At 37.6% G+C, this 27,508-nt stretch overlaps 3 protein-coding genes across 3 annotated transcripts in view; 1 reads left to right on the forward strand and 2 right to left on the reverse strand.

Annotated features, from left to right (window-relative positions):
- The first annotated feature begins 9,469 nt into the window (after positions 1 to 9,469).
- sgpp2 (sphingosine-1-phosphate phosphatase 2) overlaps positions 9,470 to 27,508 on the forward strand; it is a 146,312-nt gene continuing 128,273 nt past the window's right edge. Inside the window, exon 1 of the mRNA XM_087282288.1 lies at positions 9,470 to 9,840. The gene's annotated coding sequence lies outside the window, so the exon portion shown is untranslated. The remainder of the gene's footprint in view (positions 9,841 to 27,508) is intronic.
- On the reverse strand, positions 10,522 to 13,832 carry LOC110437921 (uncharacterized). The gene is made up of 3 exons (XM_087284790.1): positions 13,749 to 13,832; positions 11,918 to 12,039; positions 10,522 to 11,366 (listed from the first exon to the last, which is right to left on the reverse strand). Exons 1-3 carry the CDS (start codon positions 13,749 to 13,751, stop codon positions 10,835 to 10,837), a joined length of 657 nt encoding a protein of 218 aa, XP_087140916.1. The 5' UTR covers positions 13,752 to 13,832; the 3' UTR covers positions 10,522 to 10,834.
- Positions 18,728 to 25,580, reverse strand: LOC141377918 (uncharacterized). The gene has a single exon (XM_087284702.1). The coding sequence runs from the start codon at positions 21,951 to 21,953 to the stop codon at positions 20,004 to 20,006; it is 1,950 nt and encodes a 649-aa protein (XP_087140828.1). The 5' UTR covers positions 21,954 to 25,580; the 3' UTR covers positions 18,728 to 20,003.

Raw genomic sequence — 27,508 nt, forward strand, 5'->3', positions numbered from 1 at the left:
TATCAAACTTGCGAAGTCTGAACTTACAAGGAGAGGATGCGAGACTGAACTGTGTGTGTTAAGCTACTTAATATTGAGGAAAAGCCCCAATCAGAGAGGCGAATGTCTCCAGCCCTGCCTCCGTTTTCAGATGTCTCCGTTTTCCCCCATCCACGCTGAGACGGAGCAGCAGTGTTTTAGAATAAAAACGGCCTCTCCAGCGTTTTTGAAACGCTCCGTTTTCGGCGCTCGAGAACTCCGGCGTAGTGTGGACGGATGGTGTAACCGTAACAAAACTTATGCGTTTTAAAGCGAAAACGCATTAGTGTAAACAGGGCCTTACTTATACTCTACTACTGTTCAATTCAATTCAATTCAATTCAGCTTTATTTGTGTAGCGCTTTTACAATGTAGATTGTGTCAAAGCAGCTTCACATAAATGGTCATAGTAACTGGAACAGTGTGGTTCAGGTTTTAGTGTTTAAGTTCAGTTCAGTTCAGTTTAGCTCAGTTCAGTGTGACTTAATCATTACTGAGAGTTCAAACACTGAAGAGCAAATTCATCGATGCGTAGCTCTACCAATCCTGAACCATGCGAGGCAGTGGCGACAGCGGAGAGGGAAAAAAAACTTCACCTGATGGGAGTGAAGAAAAAAAACCTTGAGGGAACCAGACTCAGTTGGGCACGACCATTTTAATTTCTCCGCTGGCCAAAAGTCTTGTGCAGAGCTTCATTCGCTGTGGTTTAGGCAGGAAGATGGCCTCAGCGAAGACTCGTCTGTCCCTGGAACGTCGCTGGAATCAAGTCTGTCTGTCTGTCTGCCAAGAAAAGTGTAGTGCAATCTAAATCTATAATATACAGAGATAAATTGTATTGTATATCTTTAATAAAAGTAAAATATTGGTTAACAAAAAAACTGTTTGGCAACGCTTCCTAGTATATACACTTCAAAATGCTGGATGCTGAATGCTGGATTAAAAATGCAATTCAAAAGCATATAAATGGAGAAAGAAAAAAAAAACATGAATCACAAAATACAATAAACTGCCAATGTATGGATACTTTTACAGTGCATCGCTTGTATATTAAAACAGCACACGTGATGTGCACCTTTCCACTTTTTACTGTACTAAAATTTTCTTTTCTCTTCTTACTGCATTGACATTAAATATACATTTGATATTGTTTATCTCTGAATATCTAATCACATAATGTTACACATTGAACTCCAGTTGCACTTGTATTGTCAATCTTGGTGAAGGCAAGACAGATCTTGCAGGATCTCAGCCAGATCTGTCCAATAGTGTCTGCACCAGAATTATGCCACATAAAATCTTATGTTAGGGAGCATCCAGATTTATAGAAAGTATGTGTTGGTTTCCAGTGTATGTGGGCCAGATAGATTTTGGGATCTGGGTTGTACACTAAAAGTCTGTTGTGGACCTCTAAAGGTAGAGTTTTGGGTTTTGTACCCATAGGCACAAAATTTGTACCTCTTTTTTGACAGTATGTGGTAAAAAAAAAAACCTATAATGACAACTCGACGTGTATAGATAAATGTATGTTCCCCTTCGGGAGGGTAACTTTAATGCTATGTGGAAAATTCCACTATGGGGATTTCGCTCAGAAAGCCAATCGTCTGAAAGAGTATTTAATCGGGCCAATGAAATGCCAAAGAGTTGGCAGCGTCAGCGTCAGCTGATGCTGGTTGCAATCAATTTGGCAATATAAGCACAGCGAGAGCAAGGCTGAGGCATCCTTTTCGCTACAGAGACTTCATAGCCTTCTGAGAGTTGATGAGGGTTACTCCTGCTGATCGACAGCGATTTCGAGAGAACGAGAGCGGTCTCCCTGTTCAGAGTGTGGTACACGCAGCAGCAGACGGTCGAGCTGGGTTTTTTCCTTGCCTGGCGTTCTTTGGGTCTGGTCTTCCAGAGCGGTGCGTATAGTTGCACTTTCACCTAAAAGAGCAACACTGTCATGCAGTGCGTCCTTTACAGGATGTCGCTCCGACTATGCGTTTCTGGATGCGGTGGTTTCCTGTCCCTGTATGATGGGCACGAGCACTGCGTTGCATGTCTGGGCATCCAGCATGTTAATGCGGTGCTTGCGGGCAGTGTATATTGTCACTGCGATGACATGTCTGTTACACAATTAAGGTCACGGCGAGCCCTTGCAAAAGGACGAACCTCCCCAGCTGTCCCCTGCACTGCAGTGGGCACTCGGGCAGATCTGAGGGTTCCAGTGGGAGACTACCTGCCTCCCCTGGACCTTCGGACATCTCGCTCCTCCAATCGCTCCATCCAAGCTTCGCACGGAGGAAGCGATCCGTCTACCCAGATGGTAGCCCTTACGCTCGATGACACCGGGGACCAGATGTCCACTGCTGCTTTGGAGGGTGGGATTAGGGTGGGGTTGTCCTTAGACCCCGCCCTGGATATGTGCCCAAGGTTCCTACCACACCGTTAAAAAGACCAGGTAGTGAGCCTGCAAGCGCTGCCCCCAGAGGAGGCAGACCCAGCCCTTTCATTACTTTGTCCAGTTCGCGCTTTACGAATTTATCTGGACCGCACTCAGAGCTTTAGATCATCTGAGCAGCTCTTCGTCTGTTATGGTGGTCGGAAGAAGGGAAGTGCCGTATCTAAACAGAGGTTGGCCCACTGGATAGTGAATGCCATCTCCCTCGCCTACCAAAGCCAGGGCGAGCCGTGTCCCCCAGGAGTTTGTGCGCACTCCACTCAAAGCATCGCATCCTCTTGGGCGCGTGCATGCGGCGCCTCTCTAACAGACATCTGTAAAGCTGCTGGCTGGCTGACACCTATTACATTTGCAAGGTTTTACAATTTGGGTATTAGGTAATCCTTGGTGATTGAGGAAACAACTCGCTTAAGGCGTTAAAATACACTTGATCAGCCATTCTCCCTATATGAAGATACATGCATTCATTCACTCTGTCAGTAAAGTTCCCCGCTTAGGCGAGCCCTGCAGAGATTCCTCCGAGGCCCCCAACACTGTCACATGCTAGCCCGTTAAGTTGTAGGTATGCTTGCTGGTCAGCCCGCAATCTGGGTATAGGTGCCTGTTATGCACAATCCTCACTAGGCGATCCCATATGCTTATTCAGCCACGGTGCAGTCCCCGCTTACAGGCGGACCCGTGTCTTCCCTCTCTGCTAACCATCTTAACTTCAAATGCGTACTCCCCCTTATAGGGCAAGTCCATATACTCTCTTGCCACCATATCTCCCCATTTGGGTAGCAGGTTGCCTCCGCAGCGTCCTCCCAATCGGGACTGCACGCTTCCCAATGTACTGTCATGTTAATTTCCTAGAATATCTAGACGCTTTGTGCCTCCCAAAAAAATATATCTAAATCCGTAAATCTTCTGTTGTAGTGGGACAAGTAAGGGCCAGGGAACACGTTGGAAGACCGCGCCTCTAGGTGATGCAGGTGCGTTCACACTTTTGCCTGGCAAACCTCTCATCGGAGGCGAAGTTAAGGTTCAATCATTCGCCATAATGATTGCCCCTTAGCTGTGCATTTAAGTCTTTTCAGCTAAAAAAAGGATGCCTCAGCTTTGCTCTTACTGTGCTTATATTGCCAAATTGATTGTAACGAGCATCAGCTGTGCAAGCTGACGCTGCCAACTCATTGCCATTTCATTGGCCCGATTATATACTCTTTCAGATGATTGGCTTTCTAAACGAAATCCCCATAGTGGAATTTTCCACATAGCATTTCCGTCCAATCCCCCAAATATATATATATATATATATATATATATATATATATATATATATATATATATATATATATATATATATATATATATATATATATATATATATATAAAATATTTAAAAAAACATCAATGTAAGGAACAGGGAAAGCGACTAAAGGAAATAATAAATTTGGCATTTGAGTATTAAGATTAACCCAGTATTTGTTGCATTTTGATGCATTTTCACCTTTGGCTAATTATTATTTAGTGCTGTTTCATTGCAGGGTTCTTGCTTTTGAAATATCTAAAAATAAATAAAATAAAAACCTAGAATCCTTTATAGAATCTTCAATCTGTTTGCTAAATTAATATGTTTTAATCACTCCAAAAAAAAAAAACGCAAAGTATGGAACCAGTAGTGCCTTTATTAAAGATTGTTTAATTCTTCATTTAGGAAGCTGATAGTTGACAACAACTGTGCTGTTTGAAAATGTCCAAGTCATTCAGACAGTTATTAGGTATAGAAGAGATCACTTTTCCCTTTCATTGATTGCATTTAATAAGCAACAACATCATTGTGGGCCGGTTTGCAATAGCAAAACTCCACTTTTTAGAGCAAGTTAGGGCCACAAAATTATTCAGCTTAGGGCCCCCAAATGTACAGGGCCAGCCCTGTGTGTGTGTGGTCACTACCCACTGCTGTGTGTGTCATGTGGATGAAATGCAGAGCACAAACTGTGAGTATGGGACATCAGACTGAGTCATAAGTCTAGACTTTCCTTAAGTGTCTCCTTTCTTCTTATGCAAACAGTGTTATACTGACCAAACATATCCAAGCTGGATAATAAACACACACCATGCAAGCACATGATAGTATATTTGTGAGCCAAAACTTAGAGACATTTGCTTTTGATAAACACACCCATGACATTTCCTGATCATGAAAGGTCTTTGAATTTATTTAGGAAATTCCAGCATGTTTGCCAAATCTAGTGTAAATTCCACACTACTCAACAGCAAACAAACAACCCCCCCCCCCTCCAAAAAAGTACGTAATGATGACAGATGTTCAATGCTGGTGTAGATGATTAACATTTGCATAGTGGTGTAAACAGCACCACCTGATGGAATACTAACATTTCAAGTCAATCCAAACTATTTTTAGCTGCTAGAGCTCAATATTTAGCAACTTTACTGGATTTTTTTCCAATTTATTTGTTTGCCTACTGATCGTCATCATGCTGTATGTGTTGAGCTCTTATTCGCTGCCAGCTAAATATCTACAGGAGCCATCATTTGATGAATGGCTTGTTTGTACTGGAACTGCTACGATTGCATCACTTTTTGGCAAGAAAAGAGAAGAAACCTTTTAGAGCAGGGGTCTCAAACTCAATTTACTTGGGGGCCGCAGGAGGCAAAGTCTGGGTGAGGCTGGGATAAGGGATTTCACAAAAAAAAAAAGTCCTCAAATGTCATTATTAACAGTTTTAATTATTTCTTCTGAACATGAAGAGTCCTGGACATTAATAGAACATTGAGTGAAGATTATGAACAGTTCTTCTGAACATGGCATCTTTTGCCTACTTCTTGCGGCCAGAGACTTGACAGCGCTTCTTCTCACAAATCTTATATATGTATATATATGTATAAATAAAACACCCCCACCCCACTCCAGTCACATCAGTCTGTACCAGTCTGTATCTACCTATAATATATATAAGATGCAGGCTGTAGCTAGGTAGGTGGCAGGCTGCAGATAGCTAAGTGGCAGGCAGGGGCGGGAACAGCTTACCTTGGTTCTGGCCGGCGCGAGTTCCCTCCCTGCCTGGTTTATACTTCTGCGTCAAGTCACCGGCGCAACTCACGGCGCAGGCAACGCGCGCAGCTGTTCATTTATACTTCTGCGCGCTGTCTCTGTTGGTCTGCATTAACACTTCCGAAACGCTAGTGGGCAGTGAGGTGTAAATGTTCCTCTGTGTCGAGTTTATTCGCTTCTGTTTTGCTATTCTGAACACTTACTGGATGTACAAGTGACTCAAACTCGCTCATTTTGAGGCAGGAAAAGGCGGACGTGCAACAACTTTTACCATGAGGTAAACAAAGAACAAAACTTTCCATCCGGAGCTCCTTCACGGGACTCCACACTTGTAAACAATCGCTCGCGCCATTCTCGCAGCTCTCGGTCCCGCCCAGACTCGTCGGCGCTAGCAAGCCGACCAATCACAGAGCTTGCGATACGCGTCATTGCGACGTGTAGTTACAATTTTTGAGAGGTGCACGTCAGTGACGGCGACGGCCACGGCGAAGGGTTATGCGTCAGCGCCGTAGCCTACGCCGGTGTTTGACGCAGAAGTATAAATCAACACTTCCCGCCCGTCACAGCGTCTAACAAAGGGGCGGGGTGCGTGGTGACGTCACCGGCATCCCTGCCCCTTTGTTTACACGGCGGGCGGGGAATGCCAGTGACCGCTGTGTACGGATAGAATCAGCGGAGCGGGGAGCGCTCTCTCTCCCCGCTCCGCTGATTCTGTCTGTGTACAGCGGTCGGCGCGGGCCACAAAATATTGCACTGAGGGCCGCAAATGGCTCGCGGGCCGCGAGTTTGAGACCCCTGTTTTAGAGGGAGGGTTTGTCAGAAGTTTTGACACCAGTACTGAGCATGAAATACATCGAATGCAAGCTTTACTTACTTTTGTGTATGTGCGTGGTATGTATTGAAATGTAGTCTTACTGGGACACTGTAGTGCCAACTGAGTCCTTTTGCACTACAGCGCCCTCAGGTGGTCACTGACAGATGTTACAACTTTTCTGTCCCTAAATAGTGTCTGAAAGGCATTAACATGATCCAGCAGATTAAAATTAATCAAATTGTTAGCATGGGTTTCCTCCGGGTGCTCCGGTTTCCCCCGTGCTCCAAAGACATGCGCTATAGGTGAATTGGGAAATCTAAATTGTCCATGGTGTAATGTGTGAATGAGTGTGTATGGATGTTTCCCAGTGATGGGTTGTGGCTGGAAGGGCCACCTATGCTGGATAAGTTGACGGTTCATTCCGCTGTGGCAACCCCAGATAAATATAGGGACTAAGCCGAAAATAAATGAATGAATGGTTTTCCTTGTGTTTCTCTGTTATCTCGTTGGTTACCTTGTGCTTCTGCCACACACTTGTATATCTCAATGCTTTGCTTTGTTAGTTTCACTTTGACTGTGTTTCACTAGTTGTTTATCCATCATTTGCTATAATGTCGATACTGCTTTCGGGACATAAATCACAAATGATCAATAGCTATGGTACTTGCCAGAAATATCAACGCAAAAACAAGGACGATTACCTATAATGTGTTCCTGCCCGATGCTCTATAAGCCACCTGTCAACATTGAGATGTAAAAATTAGGGACAACAATCAGCTTCAAATGATATATTACACATATTAGAAAATTTTGACAATAAAATAAAAGCTTTCGCCTATAAAAATGAATGACTTATACAGAAATTAAATCTAAAAGTTATAAAATCTCGTTCTCTTTTTTTTAGCCATATTTAAATATTATTTAATGTTACTATAGTTATTTATTGAAGAGCAGCAAATCTTATTTTGATTTGTTTGATAACAGAAGTGTCACTGTAAGGCTGCTTTCACACTAGCACTATTGGTTCACACCTGGGTTCGTTTGAGGTCAGAGTACGGTATGTTTAGCTAGTGTGAACAATGTCATCTGAACTCGAGTGCGCACCCACAAACTGTACCCGAGTCCACCTGAAAGTGGTGGTCTGGGGTACGGTTTGCGCAATCTCTGGTCACTTCTGATATGAATGCAATGGTACCAAATAATGAAAGTGAACGGCCAACCGTACAACAAGCTATCATTTTCATAATGTTCATTTGTGTGTGTACTGTACGTCTGTGTATCACCAAATGTTACCTTAGTGACAAGCGGGACTGAGCCAGGGCAAACACAGGCTGTTTCTCAAAGAACGCAGAGAACGGACTTGCGTTCTTGTGAAGGTGTTCTCAGAAGAACGAACTCCGGAGACCACTCGTCGTGCCCAACTGAGCCTGGTTCTTTCAAGGTTTTTTTCTTCATTCTCCTATCTGTGAAGTTTTTTTCCCCTCTCCGCTGTCGCCACTGGCTTGCATGGTTCAGGATCTGTAGAGCTACGCATCGATGAATTTGCTCTTCAGTGTTTGGACTCTCAGTAATGATTTTAAACCACACTGAACTAAGGCTGTCACGATTTCGATTTTAAATCAAAATCGATCGAAATTTATGCTCAATTTCGATTATCGAATCAAAAAATAGATCCTGCTTCCAATCTTCAATGCTAATTTCACCCTCACGCTCCATCATGCTAACATCTCAACTCACAAGACGACTTTTTACCTGGTTATATCAAAACTGCACATATACACCAATCAACAATTTTGAAAGACAAGAGCCTTTAGCATTTACTAAATTAACCAAATATACAGTGTGTCATGCATGTCAGAATATAGCAAAAATGCCAATTTTTCCAAGCAATGGAATTACATACATGATTACACACAATGATTTATCTTTTTTGGTGACGCAGTGGTGCAGTAGGAAGTGCTGTCGCCTCACAGCAAGAAGGTCGCCGGGTTGCTGGTTCGAACCTCGGCTCATTTGGCGTTTCAGTGTGGAGTTTGCATGTTCTCCCTGCGTTCGCGTGGGTTTTCTCCGGGTGCTCCGGTTTCCACCACAGTCCAAAGATATGCAGTACAGGTGAACTGAGTAGGCTAAATTGTCCGTTGTGTGTGTGTGTTTGTGTTTCCCAGAGATGGGTTGCAGCTGGAAAGGCATCCGCTGTGTAAAAACGTGCTGGATAAGTTGGCAGTTCATTCCGCTGTAGCGACCCAGATTAATAAATGGACTAAGCCGACAAGAAAATGAATGAATGAATATATCTTTTTATAAACACAGACACACACACACCTTTACAGTATGTAGTGGTTCAGACCTTTTGACAAACATATGAGATGCATTATTGTCTATTTATGTGCATTTACTGTATGTTCGGATAGACACAGCTAAAGTACAGTTATATAACACTATGCCCCATAAGCTATGGAAATCTAATATTTATGTAAAAGGATAGCTGATATATTTGACTGTATGCAAATCTTTGTAATTCTATTGGTTTACAAAAATATACATAAACAGCAATTTTGTAAAAATGTATTAAATATACAGCTTGTTGCTTATTGTGATGAAAACGAGCCCACCAGCTCGTCTTCAGGGGGAGAAATGTGAGTTTGTAAGGGGAAAAACTGATGGCTTACTCACAAAGCACTGTCATGCAAGGTGATGTTTATTTACAGTGCCAAAAAGTCCATCCACAGTGATGATACTTACAAGTGCTAACAAAAAAAATAATACAAAGTACCAAAGTAACAACAAACAGGAAAATAAAATCTGCAAAAAAATACTCCAATTATATCTACAAAAATAATAATAACGAGGTATCCACAATATACTTGCTCAAGGCACCACAGTCACACTCTTGCATCGACTTGGTTAACAAGTGTTGTATGGTAGTTGGCTCTGGCTTATATGGCCCAAACTCCCGCCCGTTTGTGGGCTATACCATTCAAAAGGTAAGTATTAAATCGTTCAAATACACAAACATTAAATAACTTAACATTCAAGCCACACTTCACATTAAAAACATAAAGAAAAAATCCTTAATATGTAATTAACAACAAAACATACATTTTCTTAATATAAATAAACACATAATACACACTTGGTGTTTAACCATTATTAATGGTTTCGTCAGCTTCCTATCGCAGTGCGCATGCGCACACAATCCCATTCATTCTTTTTCTTTTCTTTTTTTATTTCTTTATTGAACAAAATAAGCAATACAACTATAAATGGCCTGGTACACAATACAAACCTTCTTAATCAGACAACAGACAAACATCATAAACAACAGACAAACACCAAACGGAAAAAGACAACACAACAGGAGAAGTGGAGGTGTATGAAATACCTGGATTGACTTATGAATTGCGGAGAGTGGATTTATGGAAATATGTCCATGTGCTATCGAGATTGCGTGTGCACCCGCTCCTCCGATAGCGGCAACGGCAGGGAGGAACATTATGATGAATGAATGAGGTAAGTGGGCCTGTGAGAATGTCTGCGTGTCAGCGCGTCTCTCTGTGTGTGTGTGTGTGTGTGTGTGTGTGTGTGTGTGTGTTTGCAAGTATGTGTGTGCGTGAGAATGTGCGTGTGTGAGAATGTGTGTGTATCTGCCAGAGCTGCTTTCCCAGTGGTAACAGTTAATGTAACTTTATCACACTTATACATATAAAGTATAAAATATCTTTAATATCTGTGAAATTCAAACTTGTATGTCATATACTGTTTGTCATTAGCTTTAATTGCCATATATCAGATTTATTTAATGATTTCGGTTATTTCACATTTTATAGCAGTCAAACAAAACATCTGGCCTAATGAGGTGTGAAACTAGTTCTACACACTGTGAAATACAACATCTGATCTGTGTATTTGGGTGTAGGGAATCGTATAATGAGCAGAATAATTGAACGCAGCTTGTTGAGTTATTAGAAAATAATGCACATTCTGCATAATGAAAGCATTATTATTATTTTTTATAATTCAGCAGCCAATCTCCAATAATTCCTTACATATTTAATTCTTCCAATCTTCAGAAGAGAAAACTTGAACACTTGGAGCTTTAAGCCACACAGGAAAAGCAGAACAGATCATCTGATTAGCCCATCTGCCCACAGGCACCATAGTATTTGTTTAAATAAAGTATCAAACTAAAAATATGATGAGTATAAGTTTATTTCTGCAAGCAGTAAAAGCCATTAATATACTGTTACCTGAAGCATGAACAAACAAGCATTTTAAAAACAGATGATCAAAGTACACTAATCAGAATTCATGATAGGAACCCCATATTGCTTGATTTAAATGAAAGATTAATTCACTCATTTGTACATTTTTAAATCAAAAGCAGAAGGCAGAGTATAAACTGATCATTTGAGGATTGAAACGTATCATCAAAAGCCTCGGCAGCTACAGAAACTCCAGTGCAGAAGCACAGATCAGTTAAAGCACTGAAGAAACTCTACATAAGTCAGACTTTACTGTCTAAACATGCTTTTATCACATTATTCCCACAGTAGATACAACCATTTCTGCCACAGCGGTAAAGTGGCACACGATTAGCAATCTTTTGCAGTGCATTACGCAGGTTTCCATTGTTCTGGTCTTTGTTATAGATATACGTGTAAACAAAGGCTTTCATTCCCTGATAATTCTGTAATTCACGAAGACCTGAAAGTACAACATCGCTGTTAAGACACTTGCCTACACAGGGAGTGTTTAAAGTGTAGAAAACCACACATCCATTATTACTGTTATTCAGCAAGTGTGTCAAAGGAGAATCATTTGGGGGATTCATCAGTAAATGCTCAGAATGTGCATCTTTATGAACCCCTGCAGCAATGAGTTCAGTGCCTTGGTAGACTTCCATACTGTCGCGTTTTATGTAGGGCTTAACATCTTCTGACTTGTCGTTTTCAAGAAAGTTAGCTGTTGATGGACCACTTTGACACTGCTCCATCGGGACATTGATGGCCACTGCATACTGCGATCCAGTTGCATAACTGTAAAAAAGAAAAGAATATAATTTAAATATATGCAAAATAACAGAGGAATCAAATATGCATGCTGAGACTATATCAGTGAAACATTTTATGGTATAATGCAAACTTCATGAAACATCCCATTAAACATTAGTAACAACAATTCGATTACTCCTTAGAGCTGACCATCTTCATCAGATTTTGTAGCTCCTTCTTTTGACAAAAATCAGACAGACAGACCTCAAGTGATGCTCAAGCACTTGTCATGTATTTAATTACATTTTTTGTAAGCCTTTTTAATAAGATGACGTTTTACTTGATAAGATTACAAGAGTAATGCAAAATTAGTTCAAGTAGTAAAAATGTCATGATGGCAATTCCCCCTCTGCCTCATTTTGAGCCAGGAAAAACTCTAAAACATATTCAGTTCTTAACATTTAAACATCTCAGTGCAATAAAAGACAAACGTTTTAATGATGATTACGAATACTAAATCACTGAAAGCACTGAAAGCTAAATAATGCATATAATGACAATATGTAGTTTTACTTCATTTTAAACATCAAACATACTTAAAATTAAAAAATCTTTGAATCCTGGCGAGGGTGTTTATGTCCACCTCTTCATTCGCCACACTTTGAACATCGGAGAGCAACACAATCCCAAGAAGGAGCCTTGAAAGCACAGCGAAGACCTAAAATATGGAGAAACATGAAGTAAGCAACAGTTTGTGCTATAAGCACAAAATTAGCATAAACACACAAAACCTTGTATAGAAAATGGATGTTATTGCTTATTTCAAACTACAGGTGCACTGTAAAAAATATCTGTTAATTAACAGCTTCTGTATTTTGTGATTGTGAGTTCTGTTTATTGCATTATAGGATGTTGATCTCTGTTGTGTCGACTTGTGACATTAAAAATTCAACAGTTTAACAAAGTGATTTTTATGTACATTTTTATAAAAAAAATACATATATATATATATATATATATATATATATATATATATATATATATATATATGTGTGTGTGTGTGTGTGTGTGTACACACAAACAGTTAAAGTCAGAATTATTAGCCCCCCTTTGATTTTGATTTTCTTTTGTAAATATTTTCCAAATGAAGACAGAGCAAGGAAATGTTTACAGTATGTCTGATAATATTTTTTCTTCTGAAAAAAGTCTTATTTGTTTTATTTCAGCTAGAATAAAAGCAGTTTTTTTTTAAAGCCATTTTAAGGTCAAAATTATTAGCCCCTTTAAGCTATGTATATTTTTTCAACAGAACAAACCATCGTTATACAATAACTTGCCCAATTACCCTAACCTGCTTAGTTAACCTAATTAACCTAGTTAAGCATTTAAATATCACTTTAAGCTGTATGGAAGTGTCTTGAAAAATATCTAGTCAAATATTATTTACTGTCATCATGGCAAAGATAAAATAAATCAGTTATTAGAAATGAGTTATTAAAAAAGCTATTATGTTTAAAAATGTGTTGAAAAAATCTCCCCGTTAAACAGAAATTGGGGGAAAAAATAAACGGGGGCTAAAAATTGTATATATACATATATATATATATATATATATATATATATATATATATATATATATATATATATATATATATATATATATATATATATATATATGTATGTATGTATGTATGTATGTGTATATATATGTGTGTGTGTGTATGTGTGTATACAGTATATACAATTACATGTAGAGACATAAGTCTGTAAAATAACAGAACTTTTTTTTTTTTTTGTTAGAACTTTTTCTAACTTTTCAGGGTAAAATGTTGTTGGAAGAAAGGTCCCACAAAGCAATTCAAAAGCCAAAAAAACAGGAAAGTAATCAATAAAACACGAATCACAGAATAAGACTAAACTGCTAGTTTACTGATATTTTTTACAGTACAGACCTGATTGTCATCTTGATATTTTATGCTAACTTTTTGATTCCAGAGAGAATTATTTTGTCATATACAGTTTTATACATGTCTTTATATAATTACATTTTTTTTCATTTTGGTTTGCATGCTGAGGATAGAGATTTTTGAATTTTTTGAGAGGGAAAAATGTTTTTTAAAAAAAATACTCATGTACAGTTAGAAGTCAGAATTATTATGCATTATTATTTTCTGTCATAATCAAAATTTTAGCATTTGACTGAACATTACTTTGTTAATATTTAGTGTTTTATTCATACTGTTTCGTTTGTAATCATTTTGGGTTACATTTCAATCAAAACACTGTATAGGCACAGACATCTTTCTGTCAGAATCTGAGCATTCTTTTCAGGAGCTTTCTTTTGGTTATTAAAGTGCTGTTAGCACAAGATCAGTCTTCTTAATGTAAGCACTAATGCTACTTTAGGTATTAAATAATGATGCTTACCATAGTTCCAGTTGTTGAAAATGAGAAGGTTCAGAGTTGCTGTGTGAGCCTGCAGTGAAGAGTGACAAGAAAGAGAAAGTAAAGGGTATTTATTCTGACTGTTGACCAGCCCACTTATTCATGTGAACAGCAGCTGAAATGGTTCATACTTGAATTTGATCAAAAGTCCAACTCTTTAACCATTAGGCTGCCCCTCATATGAACAACAACAAATGATTGATTCCTGTAAACAAAGGAAGATATTCTGAAGAAAGCTGAAAACCAGTAGCATTGACTTCCATAGTATTTGTTTAAGTTAATGCCTGGTTACTGGTTTACAGCTTTCTTCAGAATTTCTTGTTTTGTGTTTAACACACACATACAAACACACTGTAAAACTGCTGGGTTCCACAAAGTTCTTTCACATTGTCCTAAAAAAATCATAAAAGTTAACTTAGTTGTGTTAACAAATGCAAGTGGACTGAACGTAAAACCATTAAGTTTTCCCTACAAAAAATCAATTGTGTTGATTCAGCTCGTTTTAAGTAGTTTGAACAAGCAGCAAAACTCATTTTTGAGTGAGGACACACACTCACTCATTTCATTTTTACATATTAGCAATAATTTTCTAACCAGGGGTCTGTTCTTCGTTTGTGGATTACTCAGTTAGCTGGATTTGGTTGTTGACGATTTGACACGATCCAGGATCGTTTAGTTCTTCAAAACTCATCTGAGATTTGTTGTCATGGCAACAGTTCTGGTAGCTCAAACCAGCTTGGGAGCAGGTTCATTTCATATAAACAGAATTAGATCGGGTCAGTTCAAGCAGAGATAATACTGAAAGTATTCCAAATGCTGATAATTTCTTACAGTAGTAGTTAAATACACTTGGGAAAAAATATATATAGTTAAAAAAAAGTTTAAAAAGTTAAAGTTAAAAAAAATATATTTAAATGAAAAGTATGCAATCTGCACTCTGAAATAAAAATACAAAGACTGCCACCTAGTGGATTAAAGAGATAGTTTACTGCTTTGAACTTTTTAGATACAAACTTGTACATGCACAATATTTCACTTTTTTTTAAAAAAGGATGATAACTAATGCAGTCATACACGTGTTTTGACCACTAATATGCCGGTGATTGACACCTTTACTGATATCAAAATGCTTTTTTGATGCAAAATTAATTAATTCAGTTATTTCTTACGCCGATTTAAAAAAACTTGAGTAGGCCTATAGACTACTGTAATAAAGAAAATCTTCTCTAAATGTAGAACTAAATACACTGATATGCATTGAAATACATGATGAATACTCTTGACACATGAGAGTGTAAGGCCTGCAGCCCACAACAAATGTGGAAAGATATTGCATGGCATATTTAACAAACCATTTACTGCAAATTTTATGTAATTTTGTTTGCATAGATAATTAAATATTATTCATATGATGTCATTACGCCGCTGTGCCGTCAGCCAATCGCTGCATTGCTGATCATGATTTCGTGGATCGATAGATCTGTCCTTCACAACACACATCTCAAAACAGGTAATCCAGTCATTTTTATCTGATTTCGCGAATTTGTTTGAAGAACCAAATTAGCCAGAGATCAGTTATCAAGATTAAAAGATCCAGGATCTGCCAAATCATATTAGATCATTTAAGCGAGCTACGAAGAACAGACCCCTGATGTTAACATTTGTGTTTTTCTCAACAATTTATCCTAAAATAAGCAAGCATGTTTATTCAAAAAACACAGTATCCTCTTCCAATCGTGATGCTATTAAAACAAATTTATTTAGGGGACAATACAGAAATCCCATACATGAAAATATGTGAAGATGGAATATACGACATACAGTATCATATTTGAATTTTACATATATAAAAATATTTATATTTATATATATATATATATATATTTAAAAATATTGCAAAAATAGCTCATCACATTAATATTTTTCCAACCATTGGAATTACATAGACATACTGTACATACATACTGTATACGTTCAAATATATTAGATTTAATTTTATATACTGCATATGTTTATATATGACCATATATGCTTTATACTATAGGTTTTAGATACAGATACAAATGCTGTATTCTTGATTTATAAGCACAATTAAAATGTGCTTAATGCTTTTACTTTTATACTTTGTTACTGATTACTTTTCATGATTAAATAAGTATCACATTATTAACAAATCATTTGTATTTAAGAGTAGCTGGGGTTTTTTAAGATCATTAAGAATGAGTTAGTATATGATTAATTCACTGTTCAAATCTATATTTATAAATTGTGTTTTTAGGCATATAGTAATAAGTAATTTGTATGTTAATAAATGCTTTATTAACTCAACTTCCAGTTTTGTGACCTAATCTAAAGTGAGGACATTTTATGCTTTATAGATCCCTTATAAATGACAAATAAAGGCTCAGTGTCAAATGAACAATAATCTTTGCAATCTTATCTAAAAAATAAAATTACTGTAAAGTTTGAACAATGGCGAATAACAGGAGTGCCAAAATATACATTGTATAAAACAACAACAATATAATAGTTTAACTTTAATATATACTGTATATGTATATGTATATATATATATATATATATATATATATATATATATATATATATATATATATATATATATATATATATATATATATATATATATATATATATATATATATATATATATATATATATTGTGATACAACATTTCAATGTTATTTGGCGATGTTTAAACTGTATTTTTATTTTAGTGAAGATGACAAAGATTTATTTTTCATTTGATAAAGTTTCATTTGTGTATGTGAAAATTTATAGAATTAAATGAAGTCATATATTTTATTGCTTTTCCTGCTTAGAATATAACTGAGCCTTTAACTGTCATTTATAAGGGATTTAAAAAGCATAAATAGTCCTCACTTTAGATTAGGTAACAACTGGATGTTAAGTTAATAAAGCATTTACTAACATACTAATGTATATATATATATTAGGGATGTAACGGTATCAGAATTTCACGGTACGGTAATACCTCGGTATGAATGTCACGGTACGGTATTTATTGAATCATTTACAGGAAAAAACAAAACTTATGAAAATACTCCAAAAAAGTGCCAAAAGTGTCAATGACATACAAATTAGCCATCTATCTGTAAGCTTTGAAACAGGAACTTCAATTTTAATAACAAAAAATTATTAAACCATGTAAAAAAAATAAAGTTTCAATTTAGTATTGTTGAAAACTCATGACATTCAACATTTAATCACACTCAGCCCATCTACCCAGATCAGAGCTCTGCTAGTCGGACTTCTCATCAAGCATCTCCCGCTGGATCTAATCTCACTATTTATTAAACGGGATATTTCATTTATCTTGTTGTCTTTATCTAACGACATATTCCCTGACTTTGGTCATTGGAATCTATTACTTGTTCTCAGGTAACGTGTTTTGGCTGAGCGCAAAGATAAGTTAATGATTAATGTAACCACGTACATTCTGTATATTGACTGATCGCTTGCCTTTATTTCCTATAATGTATAAACTTATTGTATGTTATACTTTTATAATGGCCATTATCGATTCTTAAAACTGATACTCAGCAAAAGAGAGGCTGTGTTTCGTATTTTCACTGAAATTGAAAGGAGGCAGTTGTTATTGGCTCCGTTTTGTTATAAATATCCACACAGTGAAGATGACGCTCATCTTATGCAGCACGACGCCTCAACATGTCTGCTGTCTAAGTTGCTAATATTAAAATGAAAATAGGCAGTTCCTTAAATCATGTTTACATTTTATTGTTGAGAAAGTGAAACAACGAAGCCAGGGTGATGTGAATGAAGTTATAAAGTACACTGTTCCCTTTGAAGATTTACCCGTGTCCTCGGTATAGTCTGCTTTTCCATATCAAACTGTGAAGAAGAGACTGCAGCCTTGATCAAACTTGCGAAGTCTGAACTTACACGGAGAGAATGCAGGACTTAACTGTGCGTGTTAGGCTACTTAATATTCAGGAAAAGCCCCAATCAGAGATGCCAACGTCTGCAGCCCCGCCTCCGTTTTCAGATGTCTCCGTTTTCCATCATCCACAATGAGACGGAGCAGCAGCGTTTCAAGAATTAAAACGGCCTCTCCAGCGTTTTCGAAACGCTCCGTTTTCGGCGCTCGAGAACTCCGGCGTAGTGTGGACGGTTGGCGTAACCGTAGCAAAACTTATGCTTTTTCAAACTAAAACGCACTAGTGTAAACAGGGCCTTAGAGTTTTCCAGCTCTTTTCATCCCCGCTTCTAGCAGCACACTCCATTTCCGCATTACTGGATCTGTAGCGACAACAGACCGCAAGGGCTGATGGTCAAGCATGGGCTGATGGCAATTGTAGTTTTCGCTACCTCCCGTTCGCTTCATTCGCCTGAGCAAATTTTCTCAGAAGACCTATAGTTTTACCGAGTCATGCGACTTCGGTAATATCGAAAAAAATTAATATTGCGGTATGACGGTATTTACAATACCGTTAAATCCCTAATATATATATATACACTATATGCCTGAATAATAAAAAATGTTATAAAAATGTTAATTTGAATAGTTTATTAATTATTTACTTATGCATTCTGAGTGATCTTAAAAAACACCAGCTATTCTCAAATAACTGGTTTGTAAATGATGCAATACTTTTTTACTAATTAATACTAATACTAATTTAGTAATGAAAAATTATATTTAACAATGTATGAAAGTACAATCATTAAGCACATATTTAAATTTATTCTGGCCAATTAATATTTTCTAGTTAAAATGCTTTAAATTACTATATTTTTATTTAGAATTCAGTTTGGATCCAGTGTCATCAGACATTCAAGAATAAAAGAAATATTAACATTTTACTTAAACCCATACTTAATAAATCCAAAAAACCTGATCATTTGTTTAGTGGTCTCTTTTATATTTTTCCAAACAATTTTATTTTCTAACTTTTGTATGTCTGTCTGACAAATTAGTTTATTATATTTATTTAACCTTACATCAGAAAATGATTCTATATTAATTACCTCTTTTTTTATTTTTGCTATATGCTATTGTGGTGGCAATTTTTCTTTAAAGAGGCTTTCTCTGTGGTAAAGAAGACAACGTCTTACCCAAAATGTCTTTTCAAAGTTTTATTCGTTATAAAGAAGGTCACAATCATACAGCAACAACAGTTTCTGCAGAGTGAGACACTGAAACAGAGTGTGCTCTCCCTTTTTTCTGGTTTCTTCCCTTGTTCTGCTTACGAGTTTCCTTTACAGTTCCTCTCTTTTTATCATTCATTAATAACACAACACTAAAATCATTTTCTGTAAGTTTCTAAAATCACACTGCTCATAATCATGTAGTTAATCTTTTAACAGGTTTCTGCACACATCATATACACTAGAGATGTTTAAGCACTCTTCTTAATATAGTTTCCCCATTAAGATTTACTTTTCAAAACATCCCTCTTCCCTGTGAGCCGGGCTAAATGAACAATCACTGTTGTGTTCCTGACCGAAATCAGACCCTCTCACTCTCAGATGTTCAAATCACAGAAATTGCCTGTAAATTTTACATCATTATTATTTCATACACATAATAAATTCTAAAAAACATTTCTTCAAACAGTTACAAATCCCTAATACTCTACATCCTTAGTTCATCATTAATAACATTCATAAACATAGGAACACGTTGTTGTTACTGTACTCTTAAACATACATTTACAGTACACTCTTCTCTCGATTTTCATGTAAATGATCACTCGTTTAAGATTTACTACACAACATACCAACTCGTGCAGGCCCGTGCAGAGACCGTCCAAAGGGCATGTGCAGTATAAATTGCAGGGGGGGGGATGCAGATCTGCAGAGTGGATGCGCGCGTACTGAAGAGCGGTGTTATCGCGCGCCTACTGAAGGGCGAGACCGAAGGTGTGCCGCGTAGCGGGGGCACTTTTAATCATTTTGGAAGGGCACTTTCTATCCAAGACTAAAAAGGGCATGTGCACTGCACAGGTTGAGCCCTATGTGTGCACGTGCCTGAACTCGTGCGGTTTGCTGTTTTTTGTTTGGACAGACCCTAAATTCATATAAGCAAGCAAATAGTCATTTTAATTTTTAAAAGGTTAGGTTCATTAATATTTTCTCAATTAAGTAACAGCCGTCACCTAATTTTGCTCTCAATTTGTTTACGGTTTTTCCATATCCACATACCTGTCGCTATCATCAAAGTCATAATCGGAATCATCACTGGATGATTGAGGCTGGATTTAGTCTGCCCACTGACCATGATACGAATCTAAATATATATGGCAAACAGCATAATATCACTAGACTCACCCCCAGTATAGGTAACACTACAGTAAAAGCCCAGTAGATCCAGTTTTCCCACTTAAATGACAACCAGTCCAGCCATGAACTGCTAGCTTTTTCCGGCACTTTTACGGCCATTCTCATATGGGCTACGATGTCAGTAATATTTTGACTGTAATCAGGTAAGCTGAAGCAACAGGACACGCCCACTAATTTGCATAGCCCTCCCCGCTCTGCTGTTAGAATATCTAACGCCATTCGGTTTTGGATTACAGCATCCCTTATTTGTTTCATTTCATCACTAATCAATGTCAGAGCAGTTTCAGTGCTGTTCGCAATCGCCAAAACTGACCATGCCAGACCATTGATCTTGTTTATGCTTACGGCTGTGCCCCCTATCGGAAGCAACGACCACCCAATATTAGCCCCTACTGATGTCCAGGGATCATGTAACACATATCCGTTATACGTATTAGGCATTTCACCTGGTAAAATACTTCTCTTATGTCTTTTTCCTGTGTTTTCATTGGAACTTGGAAGATAAACAGAAGTACCCACATTCATCAAAGCAGGATAGCAACATCCAGACCACCACCCTGTTGGTAGTGAGTGAAATGCCCTATCTCCACACACCCATACTGCTGCTGGTGATGTGTCACTCAGACTGTCAAATGGACACTTAAAGTACCTTCTTACGCCTTTAACCACTGCCGTGCAGTTGTACGGTGGCTCATCTGATGTCTCTATCTTCAATCTGCAATCAGACCAACCCGTAGTTGCTGCATTCCTTCTTGAAGGATGACACACACACACATCTCCTCGTGTGCGCACAACTCGCAGAGGTGGTAACACTATTCCAGATCTTTTATTCATCTGTGATGCTTCACAGTTCAAACCAGACGTTGCTCTTGGAATTAGGCCATTGTCAATGTCCCTTCCGGCCTCCAAGATTTCCGTCATCTGAGGTGGTATCAGGCACTTGGTGTCGTTCCATGCTGTCACCAATAGAGGGGCTACTCTCCATGAGTGGGACATTTGCAGACACATCCAACAGCTTGTGTTGATCTTCAGCTCCCTCTTCTGCAACATAACCAAAGTGCATGCTTTGTTTCCTTGACATTGTGACATAGCTGCTTTCACTGGCCCATTTACTTCGTTTCCTCCATCTCCGCCATAGGGCCCCATCCAGGCTTTCTCTGTCTCTGTTGCTGGTTCAAACATCGGTCCCACAACCGCTTTGACTTGGTCTGGAGCTGGTTTCTTCACAACAACTTCGAAAGTCTCATACCAGTCAGTTCCCTGCACGTCAATGCCACAGTAATACGTGCCTGCGTCAGACATTTTGACTCTTTTTATCAAAACAGTCATTCCATCCTTGTTGTTTCCTCGGCTATTTATCTTCTTCACTTCAAATCGGTCATCTGTTCCATATATGACTGGGTTGCTGTAGGCCTTTACGTCCTTCCACTTGCACGAGTCTTTGCAAAAGTAGACTTCACTGTACTCAGCTTTGCTTGTGCCCTCATACTCTGGTCTAGCACAATAGGGACAGTTGTGCAGATATGGGTTACAGGAAAACTTTACCGTTGTCCCTTCAGTCACCGTCACCACTTTCTCTTCTTTGTTGTAGACCGGTACGGCGATCGTCACATTTAACGCTCTCTTTGCACGCAGTCTTGTGTAATGGTTAGCTTGTAGTAACGTCATTTCCATTTCTGTAAAGTTCCCAGTGCCGACATCAGGCTCTGCTCTATATTCGATTGCCAGAGCAAGGAAGATGACGTAACATAATGTCAATAATAGTAACATCAGCCACAGCGTGGTTTTTTTCAACCCACACATACCTGGCACTCGGAATGGATGCCAGCGAATCTTTTCGTCCATCTTGAGGGTTGTGGTTTTATGGTCAAGCACAGCTTATTCACCTCTCTTTTGGTCGCTTTCTCCTTCGTCTGTGTGTTGCTTGGTGTTGAACTCAGAAGTTACTGTCTCACACACACCTCTTGACTTTGTAATTGTTTCTCCACAACTGGGGGAAAAATGAAGAATTAAGTTAGGCAAAACAAGAAACCATTTCAGACCATGGATCTCAAAAATCTGTAACGTACACTGTAAAAATTGGCCGCGATTTCAACAGTAAAAAACTGTAAAAATGCTACAGTACAAATCCATAACCTGGTTAACGGTATGTTTCCTTAATATATTTGGCGAATAACCGTAAATTGACTTTCCCAGAATTCCCTGCATGGCACATCACTTTTTATGCATTTGGTTGACATTAATATGGATCTTTTTAGTTGTTTCCCCATCAGTTTTGTACATTAGAGATTTATGTTAGGTCTAATGTTGATAAACAATGTTTATTTCATGACTTTAATTTTATGCGTGTTACCATACTGGTGTTTAGTAGCTGTGTGAATGACACTGAGCACCTTCTATACGCTGATACTCTTTTCTGCTTGTGGGAAAAGTAAATTGTGATTAGCATTGGCTCATTTTGTAACTTGATCACCACCTTCTACATGTGGGTGAAACAAAAGATGTGTAGATGTTGATCATACAAAATACAGACATATTACCTCTATAAATTAATAAAATATGGTAATTTACCATAAAAATGAAAAATTACTTTTACGGTTTGTACCGTGTTTTTAACGGTAAAGTACTGGCAACCACAGCTGCTGTTTTTTTGCCGTAAATTTTACGGATTTATTTTTTACAGTGTATGTGTGAAATGGACTATATAAATTATCTGGACTCCAAAGGTTCAAAGTTGCCTTTAGAGTTCATTCTTAGCAATTCATATTACTAATCAAAACATTTTTATTGGAGTTATTGAAATGTACAAAATGTCTTCGAGGAAGATGAAATAAAAGAAAAAAATATCATTTTGATTCAATAATTTTTTACCCAAAAAATGTACCTGTGCACTTTAAGATTGGTTTTGTGATTAGAGTCTCATTTAATTAATTGTATAATATTTTAATGGCTTTAAAGTAAACACACACATTCCCCAGAGCAGAAAGCTATCTGATTCACTAGTGATGAAAGTGTCATTCTTACCCAAAATGTCTTTTCAAAGTTTTATTCTTCACAAAGAAGGTCACAATCATACAGCAACAACAGTGAGACACTGAAACAGAGCGTGCTCTCCCTTTTATCTGGTTTCTTCCCTTGTTCTGCTTACGAGGTCACTTCTAATTCAGCCATATCATACTGCGTTAGATGTTTCAGTCGTTCTGACCCATGCCCCCCATATATCAGACAGCCATAGCTCTGACCCATGCCCCTTACACATCATCTATCAGACAGCCGTTCATAGTAAAGCTTAGGATGAGGGACAAGGACAGGATAGTCACGCACAGGAATGTTAAGCTATATGGAAAAATGCATTCACATCTAAAAAATGACTATAAATGAATTTCCATTACACTACTTTTACTTTTTTTATACTTAAGTACAAATTTAAAGCTTCTTTTTTTGAAGCTGCACTTATACTCAAGTATATTTCATCATTCATTCATTTTCCTTTGGTTTTGTCCCTTTATTCATCAGGGGTCGCCACAGCGGAATGAACCACCAACTATTCCAATATATGTATTACACAGCACATGCCCTTCCAGCTGCAACCCATCACTGGGAAACTCCCATACACTCTCATTCACACACATACAGTACGGCCAATTTAGTTCATTCAATTCACCTATAGCGCATGTGTTTGAACTGTGGGGGAAACCAGAGCACCCGGAGGAAACCCACACCAACACATTTTCACTCAGTATCTGTACTTTCTCTTGAGTATCATTTCTGACTATTTTTACACCGCTAAAAATAAATTATTACCTCTAACACAAATAAAATGAAAAGCGGCATGTTCATATAAGATATGAGCATATACTGACCATTGATGCTGGTTCTGGGTAGATGTGAGTCTTCTTCAGAGGTAAGATGAAGATGCTGGTGATGGAGGTGGTATTTATGATGCTGGACTGCTGGCCGACCCTCTTCTTAAACATTAGGAAGATAAATTGAGTTCATTTACTCTCTTTCATGGGGGTCTTTTGGCAGGGCTTAAGCATCTCCTTATTTGAGCAAACTCCCTTTCCAAATGCCAAAAATCACAAACCCAGAATACTTTTGAGCAAACGTCAGGGCAAATATACTGGAAAAACTTATGGGTGAATGTTTTTGTCGTCATCGTGAGTGTACAGAAATAAAAACAGACCCTTTCATTTCCAATGATATTTTATGACTGACAAAGTGATGTTATCACATTAACAGTGTAGCTAGCTTAACTACATTTCTCAGTAGAGTGGCGGTAGCGTCGCTGAGGAGATGAGAGGTTTTCATTGACTGTGAGCTATATTTTGAGTTGTTTTGAACCTAATTAAGGACGAAATGTATGCTGTGTGTAGTTTTTCTGTAGTTGGTAACATATCGGAGACTGTAAGGGGCTGTATGTGTTCATATATGTTCATTTATTTATTTGTTTTATATAATTACAGACGTTACAGTAGGCTATTTGATCTGCAGTTATAATCAACTCATGTTTGTAGAAATGGTAGTAATAAACATTTATACAATTTGTATGTATGTATTGTATGTATGTATGTAGTATTTGTGTGTAAAGTGTCTGTTTTGTGAGAAGTGCTTTTCATATGATATGTGACTACTTGTGCAGCTTTATTGTAGACATTTTCTCGAACGAGCATGACGTCGACTGAAACTTTGTCATACACCACGCCCACCAAAAGGGTACCCTTGCTAGTGGAAACGCAAGCCTAATAAAGGTGACCCGTACCGACCCGAACCGTACCATACTGTACCAGTCAGTGGAAACGAGCCATTAGTGCTTTCTAAATGACCACATAAGCACTGAAAAATGTAGGGATTTGTGTGTAGAGTTTTGCAGTAATAGTTCACCAAATATAACTCATGTGCCAAATCAGTGTTTAAAGTATAGGGAAATGCTTGTGCTTTTTGAAAAATAGCATTATAGTTTTGACATTTTTAGTTCAAAAGGTTGATTATAGTGTTTTAGCAAATGGGAAAATGTGGTTTATTTATAAATGATGTGAAGTTTATTTATAAACTACTTTTGAGAGGACCGCGTGCTTATGATTGCTTGCGGCAAATCGACACCATAGACCTGCTCCTGGTAAGTAGTTATCTCTTAAGAGCAGTCACTATCTGTTCATTAACTACTACAGCAGGGGAGTTCTCGAGATCTACCTGAGCTCAAACTCCCCTCTCGCCTTCCAAACAGGAGGGAGCCCCGGGCTCGAGGATCTTATGAGCCCAGGGCTCTCTCCCGGGACAGCATGCCAAATTATTAGCTAAGTGTGAACTCTTAAAATAATATAATGTATAAGAAGTATTATACAGAATAGTAAGTCGGTAAAATAACAGGAAATGTTCTGACAGTTACCTTAATATACAACACCAACCCAGACAATTTTTCACTTAAAACTATTAAAAATGTCAATAAAAGAAACTTTTCAAGGTTCAAAGTTTTGTAAAAAAAAAAAAAAAAAAAGATCAAAGTCCCATAATGCAATTCAAAAGTTGTTCATAAACAAATTGGAAAAATAAAAATAAGAATCACATAATATAGAAAACTGCTAAATTATGGATTATTTTACAGTGCATGGCTTGTATATTAAAGGCAGTACTCTTGTGCACATATACGCTTGCATTTATGCTGTACTATATTTTTCTTTTCTCTTTTTACTGAATTGGCAATAAATCTATTTTTTTTAAATTGATTTTTATTTGAGTTATATAATTTTCTGTACTCTCTGTATATCTAATCATATCATGTTACACATATTAAATGAACTTCAGTTGCACCTGTATTGTCAACCTTGACAAAGGCAAGACAGATCTTGCTGGATCTTTGCCAGATCTGTCTGATAGTGTCTGCGCCAGACTTGGGCCACATAAAATCTTATGTTAAAGAGTGTCCAGATCTATAGAATGTATGCATCGGTGTCTATAGTGTGTGCTAGTTTTGGGCTTAAGAACCAGGTTTAGTGGGCCGGAACATAGGCAGATGTTTGTGGAGGAAATGGCTGCCTACCTATGTGTATTTGTGGTGTGTGTGTGTGTGTGTGTGTGTGTGTGTGTGTGTGTGTGTGTGTGTGTGTGTGTGTGTGTGTGTGTGTGTGTGTGTGTGTTTGTGTTTGTGTTTGTGTGTGGTCACTACCCACTGCTGTGTGTGTGTGTCATGTGAATGGATGAAATGCTGGGCACAAATTGTGAGTATGAGACACCAGACTGGGTCATGAGTCTAGAGTCTACTTTCTCCTTATGCAAACAGTGTTGTGCCGATCAAACATATCCAAGTTGGATGATAAAAACAAGCTTGCTTCACACGCCATTCAAGCACATGAAATAACTTTTTTAAGCCAACACTTACATTTGCTTTTGAGAAACACACCCATGACGTTTCCTGATCATGAAAGGTTTTTAAATTTATGAAGGAAATTCTACAGTGTTTGCCAAAACAACAGCAAACGAACAAACCCCAAAAAAGTTTCACGATACAGATTTCCTATGCTGGTGTAGGTGATTAACATTTACAAAGTGCTTGTGTAAACAGCACCACCTAATGGAATGCTAACATTTTGAGTAACTCCAAGCTATTTTTAGCTGCTAGAGCTCAATATTTAGCAATTTTTTTTTTTAAATGTTTGCTTACTGATCATCTTCATGCCGTATGTGTTGAGCTCTCATTCGCTGCCAGCTAAATATCTACAGGAGCCATAATTTGATGAATAGCTTGTTTGTACTGGAACTGTCCAAGAGGCTACCATTGCGTCACTTTTTGGAAAGAATACAGAAGAAACATTTTGGAGGGAGAAAACAGTAAACAGATATTTTATTTCCTTAATTGTCAGAAGCTTTGACATGAGCATGAAAAACATCGAATGTAAGATTTACTCTAGTAGTTTTAATGCTAAAAAGCATTAAGACAGTCCAACTATTTTAAACTATGCAATAAAATATAATGATTAATTTCACTGCCGCGGCATGGGCCGGTATAAGATTCTGATAGTATGATAACCTTGGATAAAAATATCATGGTTTTATGGTATCACAGAATTGTGATCACTGCTCTAAAATCTGTTCTTTTTTAATGTCTGGGTAAAAAAGTTTTTCCTCCTTTTTAAACACAGTACATTTTATTTTTTGAAAGATTTGTAATATTTTGGAGCAGTAAACATGTCAGACTAAATAATTCAACTGAATTATTGACTTCTGTCTTCATTTGTTTCAAAAACACAGATTTCTTTACAATTCACGACAGCATCTTTGGATATTTTTTGGAGATATTGTTGTCTTAAAAAACTAAAAAGTGTAAATAAAAATCTTACACATACCTTAGGAACAGTATTACATATTCTAAAACCTTGACTTTACCAAACCGCGGTATACCC

Source organism: Danio rerio, chromosome 15, assembly GCF_052040795.2.
Source record: "Danio rerio strain M-AB ecotype USA chromosome 15, GRCz13ab, whole genome shotgun sequence".
Taxonomy (NCBI): domain Eukaryota; kingdom Metazoa; phylum Chordata; class Actinopteri; order Cypriniformes; family Danionidae; genus Danio; species Danio rerio.